The sequence below is a fragment of the Scyliorhinus torazame genome, chromosome 26, assembly GCF_047496885.1.
Source record: "Scyliorhinus torazame isolate Kashiwa2021f chromosome 26, sScyTor2.1, whole genome shotgun sequence".
NCBI classification, from domain to species: Eukaryota; Metazoa; Chordata; class Chondrichthyes; order Carcharhiniformes; family Scyliorhinidae; genus Scyliorhinus; species Scyliorhinus torazame.
The window spans coordinates 37,567,923-37,585,020 of NC_092732.1; the positions used below are offsets into that span (position 1 = coordinate 37,567,923).

At 51.0% G+C, this 17,098-nt stretch overlaps 1 protein-coding gene across 1 annotated transcript in view; it reads left to right on the forward strand.

Annotated features, from left to right (window-relative positions):
• The window catches only part of ash1l (ash1 (absent, small, or homeotic)-like (Drosophila)), a 412,201-nt gene that overhangs the window by 188,281 nt on the left and 206,822 nt on the right, over nt 1-17,098 (forward strand). Inside the window, 1 exon segment of the mRNA XM_072490632.1 lies at nt 2,592-2,696. Coding sequence (XP_072346733.1) covers nt 2,592-2,696 — 105 coding nt within the window.

A 17,098-nucleotide genomic window follows, 5' to 3' on the forward strand; every position in this document is an offset into this window, starting at 1 on the left:
GACCCACGCCGGCCGGCCTTCGCGACCCACGCCGGCCGGCCAACACGAGTTGCGGCCCACGCTGGCCGACCTTTGCGACCCACCATTTGTTTGCTGCTGACAAAAACGGAGGAAATGGTTTTGGGTCCCGTTGGCCCTCGTATCCGCTCCTCCAATGGAACCTGTTGGATGAAAGTGAAGCCTTCCGGTGTCGGAAAGTATGGAGTCTCCAACTGTCCAAAGTTCCACATTTTTTTTCCTGTAACATTTTATCAAATACAAACCCCCCGAAGTTGTTAAAAAAAATATGAATAAAATAAATGAAAAAAATAAAAATTAAATGAATGAAATAAATGAATAAAATTTGTAAAACAAAAAGCTGCGACCGTTTTTAAAAAAAAAAAAAAAAGCACGGCCGCAGTGCGCATGCGTGCCCGATCATCGGCGCGCATGCGCTTAGTTTTGCGCATGCGCACTGCGGCCGCATTTTGTTTTTACATGTTCGTGGCCATTTTGAAGGCCGCTCGCAGCCGGCGTTATTAACCGCCGGCCGCTGTGGCGGTTTCGCGCACATTTGCGCGATCGGGAGCGCCGCGACGGACGGCTCCGCGACCCTCCCGCGGGTCCTGCCCCCGGGTTTGACAATGCCTGGTTTAACTGACGTAGGAAGCTTCGGGTCCGGAATGTAACCGTGTGTCTGTCTGCCTTCAGCAGTGCGTTATCTCTTGTGCCAAGTACAGTCACAAGAGCAGCCCTCCTCGCTGCCAACTTGGTGGTGCCCATCCTTTTCGAACAGCCTGCCAGCAGAAGAAAGTGCTGTTTTTAATTTGACCAAGGTTGGCCGTTTGATTTTAATCTGATAACCCTGGCCTCCCGCTTTGCAGCTCCAGAGACGCACCTACCAGAGATCTCGCCGGGCAAGAGCAATTCTGCCAGCTGTCCACCAGGCTGTTCTCGTGGCAGCGGAAGGCGAAATTAACATACTCAACCCCCCCTCCCCGCCCCTTGTCCCTTTTACTTTAAAACAAGAAACATCAGCTTCACTGTTGGCGTGATGAGGAAAGCCACCATCCAGGGGTACAACCAAACCACACCAGCTAAAAGGGGCAAGGGTCAGTCCCTAGTCGTGAATGAGTCAGCTCCGCTGAGCAAGGGGCAGAAGGTATGTGCGTCCTCTTAAATAGCCCCTGTTCTCATCAGTTGGATGGGCAGCATTTCCACTCCTGAATCACGATCCAACAGCTTCATTTTTATTTTTTTTGGAAGGCTGGCCATGGGATGTGACATTTCTTAATGCGATACATCGGAGTCAATATTGAGCGCCAATTCTCAGCCTCCTCTGTGTTCCATCAATTGCAAAAGCTGAAAGGTGCTAAGTGGCTTACCGTGTCAGCTCAATGCAGCATCAGTTCTGTAACGCGCTTTAACTCTGCACCTTAGCAGGGCCCCAGGTAGCACGCAGTCCGTGCTGTTCTGTTGTCACGACCTTTGCTTGGGGTGTCTGAATTGTATTTCACAGTCAGGTCGGCTAGTGGGAGCTCAATAGCTTGTTCTAAATAGGCTCCGTTTATAGCTGAGGCTCTGATCGAACTGTAGTGGTTTAGAAAGCGTGCACAAACTGCACATCATAAACGTACTATCTGATAGAGACTTGGAGCACAACTATCTTTTAAACAGATAGCCAAATAAAAAGCAGGGCTCAATTTTTTTCTTCGAGCTATGTACGTTGTGTGCCTGTCCTTATTTCAATATTACATCCTACTGGGCATTGCGTATAATAATTCCAGGCAACGGATTGGTTTTATTTTTTTGTTCTATAAGTGTCCGTGAGACACCTGAGGTGTTCCATTGCATCTGTGGCGCTGTATAAATTGTGTCTTTCATCGCCATTCATTTTCTATTGGGATGGGTGACGTCAAGGTTTTGTGTCTGAGCAGAGGACAGCAGCTGGAGACGGTTCAGTGGGCCCCACTTTTGAGTGGAAAGGCACGCTGCTGGCCTGGTACAGGTGGCCTGCGAGGGGAGGGTTAGCGGCCTTTTGTTACCACTGCTGCTGTGGCTGGTGCAGCCAACGCACCTTTGAGTGACAGCATTGTTAAACAGACAGGTGTTAGACAGTCACGAGCCATCGGGTTTTATGTCAGTTCAGCAAAACCCACGGATGAAGGATCTGCTGATTTTTACTGATTGTGGCACGCCATAACAGTGAGAATGTGAATTTGCGGCTAAAATTCTGTCGTGTTTTCAACACTCTGAATAACTCCCTTGATGGCCCAGCGATTAAGCGCGATAATGAAGATATTTGTCCTCGGGGCAGCGCGGTGGCGCAGTGGGTTAGCCCTGCTGCCTCACAGCGCCGAGGTCCCAGGTTCGATCCTGGCTCTGGGTCACTGTCCGTGTGGAGTTTGCACATTCTCCCCGTGCTTGCGTGGGTTTCACCCCCACAACCCAAAGATGTGCCGGGTGGGTGGATTGGCCACACTAAATTGCCCCCCTTAATTGAAAAAATCAATTGGGTACTCTAAATTTATTTTTAAAAAGGTTTTTTTTTAAAAAAAAGCTATTTGTCCTCTGCCGTTATTTACATTGTTCACGTTTGATGCAATCTGCAGGTATGCAGCCAGCACAAGAGAAACAAGCAATGCAGAGGCTTCAGGACACTGTTAACTGCAGCCCCACCAGAAGGCGACCTCCACCAGAGACCGCAACTTCAGCAGGCAAGTCCCCAATTCCCATTTCTCTCGTCTCGCGGTTTCCTTTCTCACCCCCCCACCCCGGAAAGCTGACAATGCCAGGAGCGTTAGCCTTTGCCGATTTGTCCTCAGCCCAACCACAGCTCCTCCTGTTTCCCCTGGGACTTGACAAATCCACTGCTTTGCTGCAACTCCCAAACCATTCGGTTGTGATTTTCTTTTTGCTGTCGTTGTTGATATTTACGGGGCGTGGGCGTCACTTTTATTGCCCAATCCTGATTGTCCTCGAGACGGTATTGGTGAACCGCCCACCGCCTCGGGTACAACTGCGGCCTGCCCGGCCCACGTCGGAGGGTAGTTGAAGAGTCCACTGCATGTATCTTGGTCTTGCCTTCGTTTCGCACCCACATCTGAGCAGTTGCTGTCCCCCCCCCCCTTCTGCTTGTCAGCCGGGTTTCCAAACTAATGCTGTCAGCTTTCATTTTTGCCGAACCAAAAGCAAAACGAGAACGGACCGTGTGGCCCCTGAAGCTTGCTCCGCCAATCAGTACGGCCATGGCGGATCTTCTGCCGGCTCTCCGTTATCCTGCCCGCCGCCCTTATCCCCGAGAGACCAGAGATCTGTCCATCTCGGCCTTCAGTCGAGTCAATAGTGGAGTATTCACAACCTTGTGGGCCAAAGAGGAATCAGAAATGCTTTAAGTGTCGTCCTTTCCCGTCATCTCTGTCCGAAACAATGGGCCTCTTATCCCCAGACTGTGTGCCCCTGTGACCTAGATTTCCCCAGCAAGGAGAAACCGCTTGCCGCATCGGCCATGTCAAACCCGTCAGAATATTTCAACGAGGCCACCTCTAATTCTACTAAAGTTCTTGCAGAACTCCCTCCTTGAAGCCCGCCAACTTTAAAATTCCACCTTTACCTCTTCCCTTTGCTCCCTGTCGGTTCACCAATCCACCATCCGTGTTAATAAATGACCCCCGATTCCGTGAGTCCTTGCCTTGTTACGGGGCGGCAGTAAAGTTGTGTTGCTGAGACCCGACCCCACTTAATTCTGATTACGCTTAAATGTACCGTCGACAAAGAAATTTCCAACGTCCCAGGGATTAAACATCGCGCCTGGTTGTTCGCTGGCGGGTTTCTGTTTCCGCCATCTATTTCCCAGAGCGGAACGTGAATGGGCAAAGTCGGTGGGTGCGCGCGTGTGCATCGCCAGAAGCTGCCGTGGTGAACGATGGAAGGGAGCGTCAGTCAGTCTTTCCGTCCGAAGGCTTTCGACGGGTTGCTCAGTTTCGGCTCGCATACTGAATCGTGGGCTTGTGCAGAGTGAGATTCTACCCCTTCTCCTGATGGCTGGGGGCGTTGTGCCCATGGAAGCCAAATGGAACGGTTGAGATGAAGCAACCGCACATTTGCAATTGCTAATTGTGAGCCATGGCTGAAGATTCGATCAGATCCGATCAGATTAGATGCATTGCTTCCACTGCCTGTCCTCTGTCACATTAGTCAAATGTTTTGTCTGTGGTTGCATCATCTGAGTTTTTTTTGTCTGGGGAAAGGTATGTCGGTACATTCGCACTTGCTAATTTCTTTTTAGAGTCCCGCCAGGAACCCAAATGGAAACTTATTGTCGCTGATTGGTTGTCGTCTCACTGTCACCGTAACACTCCTGCCGTAACCTCTTGAGCTGACCCACCAACCACATGTGGCTCCCCTGGCGATTGTGCACTCTGCAGCACAAGCCCAGATAAGCAAGCTGGCGATATTGCATGTAACCCGGTTCAGAGGAGCCTCTGGATGACTGAACAAGCCACAAGAACCCAGCCCTCGCTCTTTATCGCCTGCTTATCTCCGACAACAAACTTGTCGTACCACAACCTTTCACATGATGGTTCCCTCGCTGTCACAGTAACCACAGAATACACACCTCTCACTATTCTATAATCTGATAGTACGTGTTTAGGATTCCCTCTTTGAAGTGAAAGCTATTAAAGAAAAAAAACAAGTATCTTCCCTGCAGCTTGATCTGACGTGTCCTGAGTTTGTACTCCAGTACTCCAGGTGCGATCTCTTTTAAAGCCCCATTTGACATTGGCAAGACTTCTTTGTTCTTGTGCCATTTGCCTTCCAATGCATGGGCAGCACGGTAGCCCAGCGGTTAGCACTGTGGCTTCACGGCGCCAGGGTCCCGGGTTCGATTCCCGGCTTGGGTCACTGTCTGTGCGGAGTCTGCATGTTCTCCCGGTGGCTGCGTGGGTTTCCTCCGGTTTCCTCCCACAAGTCCCAAAAGACGAGCTGTTAGGTGAATTGGACATTCTGAATTCTCCCTCTGTGTACCCGAACAGGCGCCGGAATGTGGCGACTAGGGGCTTTTCACAGTAACTGCATTGCAGTGTTAATGTGAGCCTACTTGTGATAATAAAGATTATTATTATTAAGGCTTGTACCTGCACGTTTAGTTTCTGTTCCTTGTATGAATAGAGCCAAGTCTCTGAGCACAACATTTATAAGATTCAAGCATTTAAAAAACTTTTTTTTTTTTAAAAGTTGCCAATTAAGGGGCAATTTAGCGTGACCAATTCACCGACCCTGCACATCTTTGCGTTGTGGGGGTGAGACCCACGCAGACACGGGGAGAATGTGCAAACTCCACACAGGCACTGACCCAGAGCCGGGATCGAACCTGGGTCCTCGGCGCTGTGAGGCAGCAATGCTGACCACCGTGCCGCCCCTAAAAAAAAATGCCATACTTTACGACCCCACTCTGATTCATAATTTGTTCAAATTGTTCGAACAAAACTGCTGCTTTTATTGAATCTAAATGTCCCAGTTAAGAGGATTCATAGTGGAGTGGTTCGTTTGGCGTGTGTCATAGGTGTCAGCTGGGGCTCTCTGCAATCGTCGCTAAATACTAACTCGGGAATTAAAATTGATCAAGCGCTATAATCTGAGCAGCCTTGTGGATATGCAGCGTAATTGGAGCAGGTCCTTCTACTTAACTCGCACGCTGCCCGCCAAACCCTCCTCGAGGGGGGTCTCAACTCTCAACTGTTTCTCTCTCTCGTTATTTCCCGTGACGTATTATTTTTAGCATTTTAAGATGGGAAACACACCTGCATGCGATTCGATCCCCTTTGGATAATTTTCATCAGAACAGGTGACCTTTCAAGAAATCAACTTTTTAAAAATAAATTTAGAGTACCCAATTCATTTTTCCAATGAAGGGGCAATTTAGCGCGGCCAGCCCACCTACCTGCCCATCTTTGGCTTGTGAGACTGAAGACCAAACCACAAAGCACCTGGATGTCTGAAGATTTCAAAGTTTCCAGCAGTAAAAAGTTTTCTTTTTGATTTAAGTAGTTAACCACGCGCTTCAAAAAAAAAAACCCTCACGTCAGCTAATACATAACACGAGTTCGAGTAAAAACAATGGTCACGGAATATTTCTCCCGACCCACAAATAGAACATAGAACATTACAGCGCAGTACAGGCCCTTCGACCGTCGATGTTGCGCCGACCGTGAAACCACTCTAAAGCCCATCTACACTATTCCCTTATGGTCCATATGTTTATCCAATGACCATTTCAATTGCCCTTCGTGTTGGCGAGTCCACTACTGTTGCAGGCAGGGCATTCCACGCCCCTACTACTCTCTGAGTAAAGAACCTACCTCTGACATCTGTCCTATATCTATCTCCCCTCAATTTAAAGCTATGTCCCCTTGTGCTAGACATCACCATCCGAGGAAAAAGGCTCTCACTGTCCACCCTATCTAATCCTCTGATCACCTTGTATGCCTCAGTTAAGTCACCTCTTAACCTTCTCTCTAACGAAAACAGCCTCAGGTCCCTCAGCCTTCCATCATAAGATCTTCCCTCCATACCAGGCAACATTCTGGTAAATCTCCACTGCACCCTTTCCAAAGCTTCCACATCCTTCCTGTAATGCGGCGACCAGAATTGCACGCAGTACTCCAAATGCGGCCACACCAGAGTTTTGTACAGCTGCAACATAACCTCATGGCTCCGAGACTCAATCCCTCTACCAATAAAAGCTAACACACCGTACGCCTTCTTAACAACCCTCTCAACCCGGGTGGCAACTTTCAGGGATCTATGTACATGGACACCGAGATCTCTACTCACCACACTGACAAGAATCTTACCATTAGCCCAGTACTCTGTCTTCCTGTTACTCCTTCCAAAATGAATCACCTCACACTTTTCTGCATTAAACTCCATTTGCCACCTCTCAGCCCAGCGCTGCAGCTTATCTATGTCCCTCTGTAACTTGTAACATCCGTCCACACTGTCCACAACTCCACCGACTTTAGTGTCATTTGCAAATGGCACGGTTCCATTTGGCACAGGGCTAAATCGCTGGCTTTGAAAGCAGACCAAGGCAGGCCAGCAGCACGGTTCAATTCCCGTAACAGCCTCTCCGAACAGGCGCCGGAATGTGGCGACTAGGGGCTTTTCACAGTAACTTCATTTGAAGCCTACTTGTGACAATAAGCGATTTTCATTTTCATTTCATTTCCTCCCGCTTGGGAACATTCCTGTCTGGTGAAATCCCGTTTCAAATGGCAAGGCACTGCCACCTTTGTGGGGTGGGGAGGAGAATGCAGAGATGGTGCATTGCATGTACGGCCAGTTTACCCTTCTGCGGTACAGACCATTGTACAGATAATATGGAGCAGGGCAGTCATACTGATTGCCCTCTGAGACTCGAATCAGTACCCTTTTCATACTGACACAGTGGCTGTAAATTTTACAACGTTTTCTAATGTTTTTATCTCATATTCCCAGCATTTGCAGATCAAATAAACCGAGTGAATGTTGTGGAGAACGCAACTCCCAAGGTTGGGTGGATTGTCCATGATCAATGAGTGGGGGGGGGGGGGGGGGCGAGTGCCTGGGCAGAGTCCTCCTTCGGACGGGCGGTTCAGACTAGATGGGGCGAATGACCTCCTGCACTGTGAGGATTCTATCAATGGGTTTTGTACACCTGCCCTTGTCCCCACCCCTGCTACCTAATCCGTGTTTCTGGTGTTATGGGCGAGGTGTTTTCAGAACCCCAAAATGTATCATGGAGTTCAACCCTTTAATGTATTTGTTGCTTTTCCTAGCACACGGCTTGTTCCCCAGGTGTGGGATTACAATTATGGACACGTGGGTTTTTAAACACAAAACACTGTTCATTCCATGAACTCAACTTAACATCTTAAATAAACATTGGATCCCTTAACACCCCTTACTTCAAAGATAACTCAGAAAATATTGCAACAGGAAATAATTCCTCAAAATGTTCCTTCAAACTTCCAAGAGACTTAACACCTTTAAACAGAATCACATCAGGTTAAAGGCTTTACTATTATGAGTTTAAATCACCCAAATGATCCAGAGATAGTCTTTCATGGCAGAGATCCAGCTCACTGCAAGCACAGACACTCCCAAGCTCTTTTCCTCCAAACTGCAGCTCTCTGGAAACACACACGAGCGACTTTTTCAAACTGAAACCTCAAAATGGCTGACCTGAACTCGGCTCCACCCACTCTCTGACATCACTGTTTTCTTAAAGGTACATTGCTTAAACATCCATATCTTAAAGGTACTCTCACATGACACTGGGCTGCCCAGCAACCTGAGAGTTCCTGTGCCGGCCGTTAAATGACCACGTGTCAAAGAAAGCTTCAAGCGACTGCATCGCTGAATAAATCACCTGCCTAAATACACTGAATAAGTGGAGCCCAACCACCATGCCTGCTTCCAATTTTATAATGTAAACCTTTAGTCCCGTTTTGTTGGTTAAATCTGTGTTCTGCAGAGCGCCTGTTGTTACATAAACGGAGTTGGAATCGACATTTCACACGACTGGATCCCCACAGATGAAGGAGAGAAATGACCAGTTGAACAGTTTACGTATAGTGTTGGGCAATGGCTCAGAGTTGACCAGGGGAGCTCGCTGTTGCTCCTCAAAGCGCGCCAATGGGATTTTTACAATCCACCGTGGCAGCAGTGTCTCAATTTAACACTTCATTTGAAAGGCAGCATTTCCGACAACGCTGCACTCCCCCAGTGCCTGCGGTTTCCAATGTTTTTATCTCGTATTCCCAGCGTTTGCAGATCTTTTCCTATAAACTGTGAGTGAATGTTGCGGAAAACTCAACTCCCAAGGTTGGGTGGATGATCCATGATCAGGGCGTGGGGTTATGTGGGAGAGAGAGGGTGTGTGGGAGATCACAAATTAACTCAAGCCCTTGAACAGGGCACAAACCTGCCAACTTCTAATTCCAACACGGCTGCCCACTTAAAAAGCCGCTGTCTTTCCCTCCAGCCGATTGTTGGGAATAGAGGAACGGGAGAAGGCCATTCAACCCCATTTGGTTCGCTCATGGCTGATCTGTAATTCTGCCTTGGGGACGAATGCTGCAGAACGGAAGCAGGATGTGGCATTGCAGGAGTCTAGGTAGCTGCTGTTTTTACGATGCTGTTCTCTCTCTCTCAACTATTCCCCTATGTTACACCGTATCCGCACTCTGTTCTTTCCAGCGTCCGCAGTAATTTGCTTTAATCCTTCGTATTTAGCTGGCTCATCATATGAAAGCAGAAATGAATTCTTCAAGGAGCATCACCCAATAAACGGCAGGCTACATAATGCAAAGACAAACAGCAATCTGGCAGGGAGTCTTTGGGAGTAACTCCGCCTCTGAGTTCTCCTGATGGACTTGGCAATTCATGACATCACCAACACTGCCTGCCTGAATTGCAGCCTTGTTACTCGAGACCTCCTAATGCCTGTCTAACTGATAATGTGGAGTCGAGAGAGTGTGTGTGTGGGAGAGTGTGTGTGTGGGGGAGAGAGTGTGTGTGTGGGGGAGAGAGTGTGTGTGGGGGAGAGAGTGTGTGTGTGGGGGAGAGAGTGTGTGTGTGTGGGGGAGAGAGTGTGTGTGTGTGTGGGAGAGAGTGTGTGTGGGAGAGAGTGTGTGTGGGAGAGAGTGTGTGTGGGAGAGAGTGTGTGTGGGAGAGTGTGTGTGTGTGTGGGAGAGTGTGTGTGGGAGAGTGTGTGTGTGTGTGGGAGAGTGTGTGTGTGTGGGGGGTGTGGGGGTGTGTGTGTGTGGGGGAGAGTGTGTGTGTGGGGGAGAGTGTGTGTGTGTGTGTGGGAGAGTGTGTGTGTGTGGGGGGGAGTGTGTGTGTGTGGGGGGGAGAGTGTGTGTGTGGGGGGGAGAGTGTGTGTGTGGGGGGGGAGAGTGTGTGTGTGGGGGGGGAGAGTGTGTGTGTGGGGGGGGAGAGTGTGTGTGTGGGGGGGGAGAGTGTGTGTGTGGGGGGGGGAGAGTGTGTGTGTGGGGGGGGAGAGTGTGTGTGTGGGGGGGAGTGTGTGTGTGTGGGGGGGAGTGTGTGTGTGTGGGGGGGAGTGTGTGTGTGTGGGGGGAGAGTGTGTGTGTGTGTGGGAGAGTGTGTGTGTGTGTGTGGGAGAGTGAGTGTGTGTGTGTGTGTGTGGGTGTGGGGGAGAGTGTGTGTGTGTGTGGGGGAGAGTGTGTGTGTGGGGGAGAGTGTGTGTGTGGGGGAGAGTGTGTGTGTGTGGGAGAGTGTGTGTGGGAGAGTGTGTGTGTGTGGGGGAGAGAGTGTGTGTGTGTGTGGGGGAGAGAGAGTGTGTGGGAGTGTGGGGGAGAGAGTGTGTGTGTGTGTGGGAGAGAGTGTGTGTGTGTGTGTGTGGGAGAGAGTGTGTGTGTGTGTGGAGAGAGTGTGTGTGTGTGGGGGAGAGAGTGTGTGTGTGTGTGGGGGAGAGAGTGTGTGTGTGTGTGTGGAGAGAGTGTGTGTGTGTGTGGGAGAGAGTGTGTGTGTGTGGGGGAGAGAGTGTGTGTGTGTGTGTGGGAGAGAGTGTGTGTGTGAGAGAGAGAGAGTGTGTGTGTGGCGAGAGGAGGTGGAGGGAGACAGGAAAGAGGTTCCCTGTCAATCTGCCTCTCCTCTTTAACGTATATCTCCCACCCATCTACATCAGTTGGTGTTCCTCTTTCACTTGCCCCAATAGTTGGTCATCGAAATCACATTGAAGCAAACGGGCAGGCGCATGTGCTGAACAGTGAAAATACCTGGAAGACTGCCTGAAATAAGTCAGTGTAAACCTGTGATTATCGTAGTACCAGGTTCATAAACTGTAATTGGCTAATGATCATGTTTTCACTTGCTCGTTACTGAAGTGCCATCTGAGAAGTAAACATTCTTTGAGCTCGCAAACTCTTGTGCATCTTTTCCCGTAGCTCATACCCCAGGGTTATTTTTTTAAGAGAGTAATTATACTTGCTGGCCTCCTGGCTCGAGCGAATGAGTAGCAGGCTGGCTTCTTGCTCCTGTATTCATTTGGGTGGCCCCTTCCTGTGACCCTCCATTGGTGAGGGCATCCCCAAATTGGCTCCGATGCCATTTCCTGGCACTAGAGCCTGTGGGCCTGGTACTCCAGCAAGAATCGGTGCTGTGGGATGGAGAAGGACAGGTGAACTCAGCATGGAGTTGACCACAATTGCCGGAATGAGAGTTTCACACAGGGAGGTGAATTCTTTCCCCCAAGGCTGGTGTGAGAATCCTTCCAGTGTCGCCTTGGCAAAAAGAACGTTCAGTGGCCAAAACTGGAATGCCGATAACACACAAGTGAAGTCCGAGTAAAGCACTAGACGTCTGTAACTCCATCCTACTCGCCACGTGATTAAACCTTTCAGGCAATGCGGTCGTTTTTACGGCAGTCCCCTTCAGAGAGGTGAAGAAAGGAACTGGACTCCTAATGGAGAGCAGGCTGGGAGCGTGGTTGATGAGTGGAACATGCTGAAGGTTCCAGTGGTCTTACAAAGTACATCATCTTTGTTCTTGCTGTTAATAAGTTGGCCTGTCGCATTCTACACTGCAAATCACATACTGCCACACTGTACTGCGTCGGCACATTGTCCAAACCTGGGCAGCAATTGCCCTTGTGGTTAATTGACTGACCATATCATAAATTGCTGCACATTTACCTGCAAAAGGGGATAACCACTCGTCACTCCACACGCCTGGTAATGATACTTAGGGAGTAATTCGCAATCTGAAAAGCTGCCTTTTTGTTCTCAACAAAAAACAATCGCTCATTAATATAAAGTGGCAACCATTTGTTCAGACAAACCCAGGCGCGCACTTCACGACATACCTGTTTTATTTATTCCATGCTGTTTTGTGATGAATTCATATAGACCGTACAATGTTGGATTTACCCAAAATATTTAAAATGCTGAGCCAAAGGGGCAATGTGGATACCAGTCAATGGCCTGTTAGGACATCCTGGGCTCGGGTACGGTCAATTCCAGCCCCACGTGACCCAGAGTAGCAAATTAACCAATCATTGTTCGAAAAAATACCAGCAGTCCTTTGGCCCTTCGCTGCCCAATAATTACAGTCACCAGGTTTGTAAATTTGAACATCTTTTATTTATGATCAGAACTATAAAGAAATCTGCAGCAAATACAACTGGTTAACTGTTATCTAATTCCTAATCTATCCCCCCTCACCTTAACTTGTCTCCCCCTCTCGCCCGCGCTCTCTCTCTCGCCCGCGCTCTCTCTCTCGCCCGCGCTCTCTCTCTCGCCCGCGCTCTCTCTCTCGCCCGCTCTCTCTCTCTCTCGCCCGCTCTTTCTCTCTCTCTCTCGCCCGCTCTTTCTCTCTCTCTCTCTCTCTCTCGCCCGCTCTCTCTCTCTCTCTCTCTCTCGCTCTCGCTCTCGCTCTCTCTCTCGCCCGCTCTCTCTCTCTCGCCCGCTCTCTCTCTCTCGCCCGCTCTCTCTCGCCCGCTCTCTCTCTCTCGCCCGCTCTCTCTCTCTCGCCCGCTCTCTCTCTCTCGCCCGCTCTCTCTCTCTCGCCCGCTCTCTCTCTCTCGCCCGCTCTCTCTCTCTCGCCCGCTCTCTCTCTCTCGCCCGCTCTCTCTCTCTCGCCCGCTCTCTCTCTCTCGCCCGCTCTCTCTCTCTCGCCCGCTCTCTTTCTCTCGCCCGCTCTCTCTCTCTCGCCCGCTCTCTCTCTCTCTCACCCGCTCTCTCTCGCCCGCTCTCTCTCTCTCTCTCGCCCGCTCCTCTCTCTCTCTCTCTCGCCTGCTCTCTCTCTCTCTCGCCCGCTCTCTCTCTCTCTTGCCCGCTCTCTCTCTCTCTCTCGCCTGCTCTCTCTCTCTCTCGCCCGCTCTCTCTCTCTCTCGCCCGCTCTCTCTCTCGCCCGCTCTCTCTCTCTCTCGCCCGCTCTCTCTCTCTCTCGCCCGCTCTCTCTCTCTCTCGCCCGCTCTCTCTCTCTCTCGCCCGCTCTCTCTCTCTCTCGCCCGCTCTCTCTCTCTCGCCCGCTCTCTCTCTCTCTCGCCCGCTCTCTCTCTCTCTCTCGCCCGCTCTCTCTCTCTCTCGCCCGCTCTCTCTCTCTCTCGCCCGCTCTCTCTCTCTCTCGCCCGCTCTCTCTCTCTCTCGCCCGCTCTCTCTCTCTCTCGCCCGCTCTCTCTCTCTCGCCCGCTCTCTCTCTCTCTCTCGCCCGCTCTCTCTCTCTCTCTCGCCCGCTCTCTCTCTCTCTCTCGCCCGCTCTCTCTCTCTCTCTCTCGCCCGCTCTCTCTCTCTCTCTCTCTCGCCCGCTCTCTCTCTCTCTCTCGCCCGCTCTCTCTCTCTCTCTCGCCCGCTCTCTCTCTCTCTCTCGCCCGCTCTCTCTCTCTCTCTCGCCCGCTCTCTCTCTCTCGCCCGCGCTCTCTCTCTCTCTCGCCCGCTCTCTCTCTCTCTCGCCCGCTCTCTCTCTCTCTCGCCCGCTCTCTCTCTCTCTCGCCCGCTCTCTCTCTCTCTCGCCCCGCTCTCTCTCTCGTCTCGCCCGCTCTCTCTCTCTCTCGCCCGCTCTCTCTCTCTCTCGCCCGCTCTCTCTCTCTCTCGCCCGCTCTCTCTCTCTCTCGCCCGCTCTCTCTCTCTCTCGCCCGCTCTCTCTCTCTCTCGCCCGCTCTCTCTCTCTCTCGCCCGCTCTCTCTCTCTCTCGCCCGCTCTCTCTCTCTCTCGCCCGCTCTCTCTCTCCGCCCGCTCTCTCTCGCCCGCTCTCTCTCGCCCGCTCTCTCTCGCCCGCTCTCTCTCGCCCGCTCTCTCTCGCCCGCTCTCTCTCGCCCGCTCTCTCTCGCCCGCTCTCTCTCGCCCGCTCTCTCTCGCCCGCTCTCTCTCGCCCGCTCTCTCTCGCCCGCTCTCTCTCGCCCGCTCTCTCTCGCCCGCTCTCTCTCGCCCGCTCTCTCTCGCCCGCTCTCTCTCGCCCGCTCTCTCTCGCCCGCTCTCTCTCGCCCGCTCTCTCTCGCCCGCTCTCTCTCGCCCGCTCTCTCTCGCCCGCTCTCTCTCGCCCGCTCTCTCTCGCCCGCTCTCTCTCGCCCGCTCTCTCTCGCCCGCTCTCTCTCGCCCGCTCTCTCTCGCCCGCTCTCTCTCGCCCGCTCTCTCTCGCCCGCTCTCTCTCGCCCGCTCTCTCTCGCCCGCTCTCTCTCGCCCGCTCTCTCTCGCCCGCTCTCTCTCGCCCGCTCTCTCTCGCCCGCTCTCTCTCGCCCGCTCTCTCTCGCCCGCTCTCTCTCGCCCGCTCTCTCTCGCCCGCTCTCTCTCGCCCGCTCTCTCTCGCCCGCTCTCTCTCGCCCGCTCTCTCTCGCCCGCTCTCTCTCGCCCGCTCTCTCTCGCCCGCTCTCTCTCGCCCGCTCTCTCTCGCCCGCTCTCTCTCGCCCGCTCTCTCTCTCGCGCTCTCTCTCTCGCGCTCTCGCGCTCTCTCGCGCTCTCTCTCTCTCTCTCGCTCTCTCTCGCGCTCTCTCTCGCGCTCTCTCTCGCGCTCTCTCTCGCGCTCTCTCTCGCGCTCTCTCTCTCTTATCTCGCTATCTCTCTATCTCTTATCTCTCTTATCTCTCTTATCTCTCTTATCTCTCTTATCTCTCTTATCTCTCTATATAATATATACATATACACAGAGGGGAAAGAGGGGGTGAAAATAATAAGTGAAAGGATCAAGAGGCTTTGTTTCAGATGGTTGCTCCTCGCACAGAGTATTCTGTTTTCTAACTTTTGAATTCCTCATTTACCCTGCTCGACTTATATGACATTAAGCATCCATGCTGATGTGTTATATATGTTGGATTAACACAGACTGCAACTCGATGCAGTATCACTTGAAAACAGGCTTCCAATGCTGTGGACGGTTCAACACTGCTTTATTGAACTTGCCGAGTGATGTACACAGTTCGCTGTGGGTTGACACTCTATTAATCTAAGCTTGCTAACCTTGGTCTGGCTTGCCCAGACTTGCTCTGTGCCATGTGTAGTAGGTGCTGACTGTACATTGCACCCTGACTGTTGCTGCAGCTATCACCAGTACGAAGAGGCCGAGCCTTCCTGCCTCGTGTGTTTTGTACTGGTAATGTACCCTGTTGTGTCCTGCCTGGTGATTCTCCCCACCCTTTTTCATTGTGTGTCTGCCTGTCTATGTTGGTGTCTCCGCTCCCCGCCCTCTGTGTGCATGTATGTTTTTCCACTGGTTCCCTCGCCCGTGTGTGCGCGCACCTACGCGCGAGCACCCACTCTGCCTCCCCCACCCACTCTCTTTGTCTGCACTTTAGCAAGATGGGTGAACAAGATGCAGCAGCCTGCTGAGCTTCTCAGTCGGCAGGTCATCCAACGCCCCCCCCCCCCCCCCCGGCGCCTTGTTTGGGGTGAGATTTGTTGGCTTTCGACAGAATTGGAATGGAAGAATTAGCAGGAGTAGAGTGGTACGCGCCAGTCTTTTGGGGAGGCAACGTGAAGCTGCATTCGGAGATCAGTGAACAATTTGATGGTTTTGTCAAGTCTTTACCATCTTCGCTATCCCACCTCATGATTTTGAGCATTTGCAGCAGCTGCAGTGCTGAACTGAAGGGTAATGATGTGGAGATCCAGGTGTCTTGAATCTGCTATCAGGCTGCAAGGCCTATTTGCAGCCCAGTCCTGTGGAACACATCCTGATTCCAAGTGTGATGAAGTGTTATTAAAACCTGGGTTAAGATGCGGACAGACAGGGCAGCACGGCGGCGCAGTGGGTTAGCACTGCGGCCTCACGGCGCCGAGCCCCCAGGTTCGATCCCGGCTCTGGGTCACTGTCCGTGTGGAGTTTGCACATTCTCCCCGTGTTTGCGTGGGTTTCGCCCCACAACCCAAAAGATGTGCAGGCGAGGTGGATTGGCCACGCTAAATTGCCCCTTAATTGGAAACAAAATTAATTGGGTACTCGAGAAATTTTTTTTTTAAAAAGATGCACACAGACAGTATCACTGCTAGAGCAGTAATTAGGATGTCATAAAAGCAAGGTCATCATTGATTTGCAGGTGAAGTGTTCAAGCTAATAGAGCTTGATAACCATTTACTTGTTTGTAGATAACTAGCAAATGGAATATTGTTTACGTTTGAAGGACCCCTGGGTGTAGATAATTTTATGAGGGGTATTGTGTTTGGTCCTGGCTAAATATGTCAAGAGGCGCCTTGTAAGAAGAGACAAAGAATGTCTGATGCTTTGGGTACAGATGATGTAGTCAATGGGAGAGCCAGGTCTGTCTGAAAAGTCAGTTGACCCTAGGACTCGAATCTGAACAGAGGTGTTTCAGTTTGGTCCTGAAAGGTTCTCTCTCCATAGACTCTGCACGGAGAAAAGCAAGTAGAACCCTGGTTGTTAACTTTATTCATGAGCGGTATTTGACATATATCGGTTTGCTTAATTGGAATGTAGTGGCAGGTTTATGAAATAAGTTACGGGTTTCTTTTTTATTTAAGAACTGTTAACTGTAAAGCTATTTGTTGCTGATGTGGTTAATTCCGTGTTTTAACATAAAAGATACCGATGGGTGAGTGTCAACACTCACGTGGAGGAGCAACATTTCCTCATAATTTTACAAATTGAAAATAGTTTTTTTTAAATAAATGTAGAATACCCAATTCATTTTTTCCAATTAAGGGGCAGTTTAGCGTGGCCAATCCACCTACCCTGCACATCTTTGGGTTGTGGGGGCGAAACCCACGGGGAGAATGTGCAAACTCCACACGGACAGTGACCCAGAGCCGGGATCGAACCTGGGACCTCGGCGCCGTGAGGCAGCCGTGCTAACCCACCGCGCCACCGTGCTGCCCTATAGTTGGGTTTTTGACCAAGATCCTAACACACGTAAAATTCCAATGCGCCAAATCATTTCCCTTTCACTCCGTCGTATCGAGTTCCTGTTACAGCCCCATGTGTTCTGTTTCATTGAGCAGACTGTTCTTTCCCCCAGCTTTGCACAAATTACTTCCCGTTTTTTTTCTTTAGACCTTAATGAACATCTTGTTTTCAAATCAAGTGATTTACTAGATTGGGGTAGAAATATTGTACACCTTAAAAACAAAAAAGATAGGGCGCACGTGTTGGCCTCGTGTAATTCTCA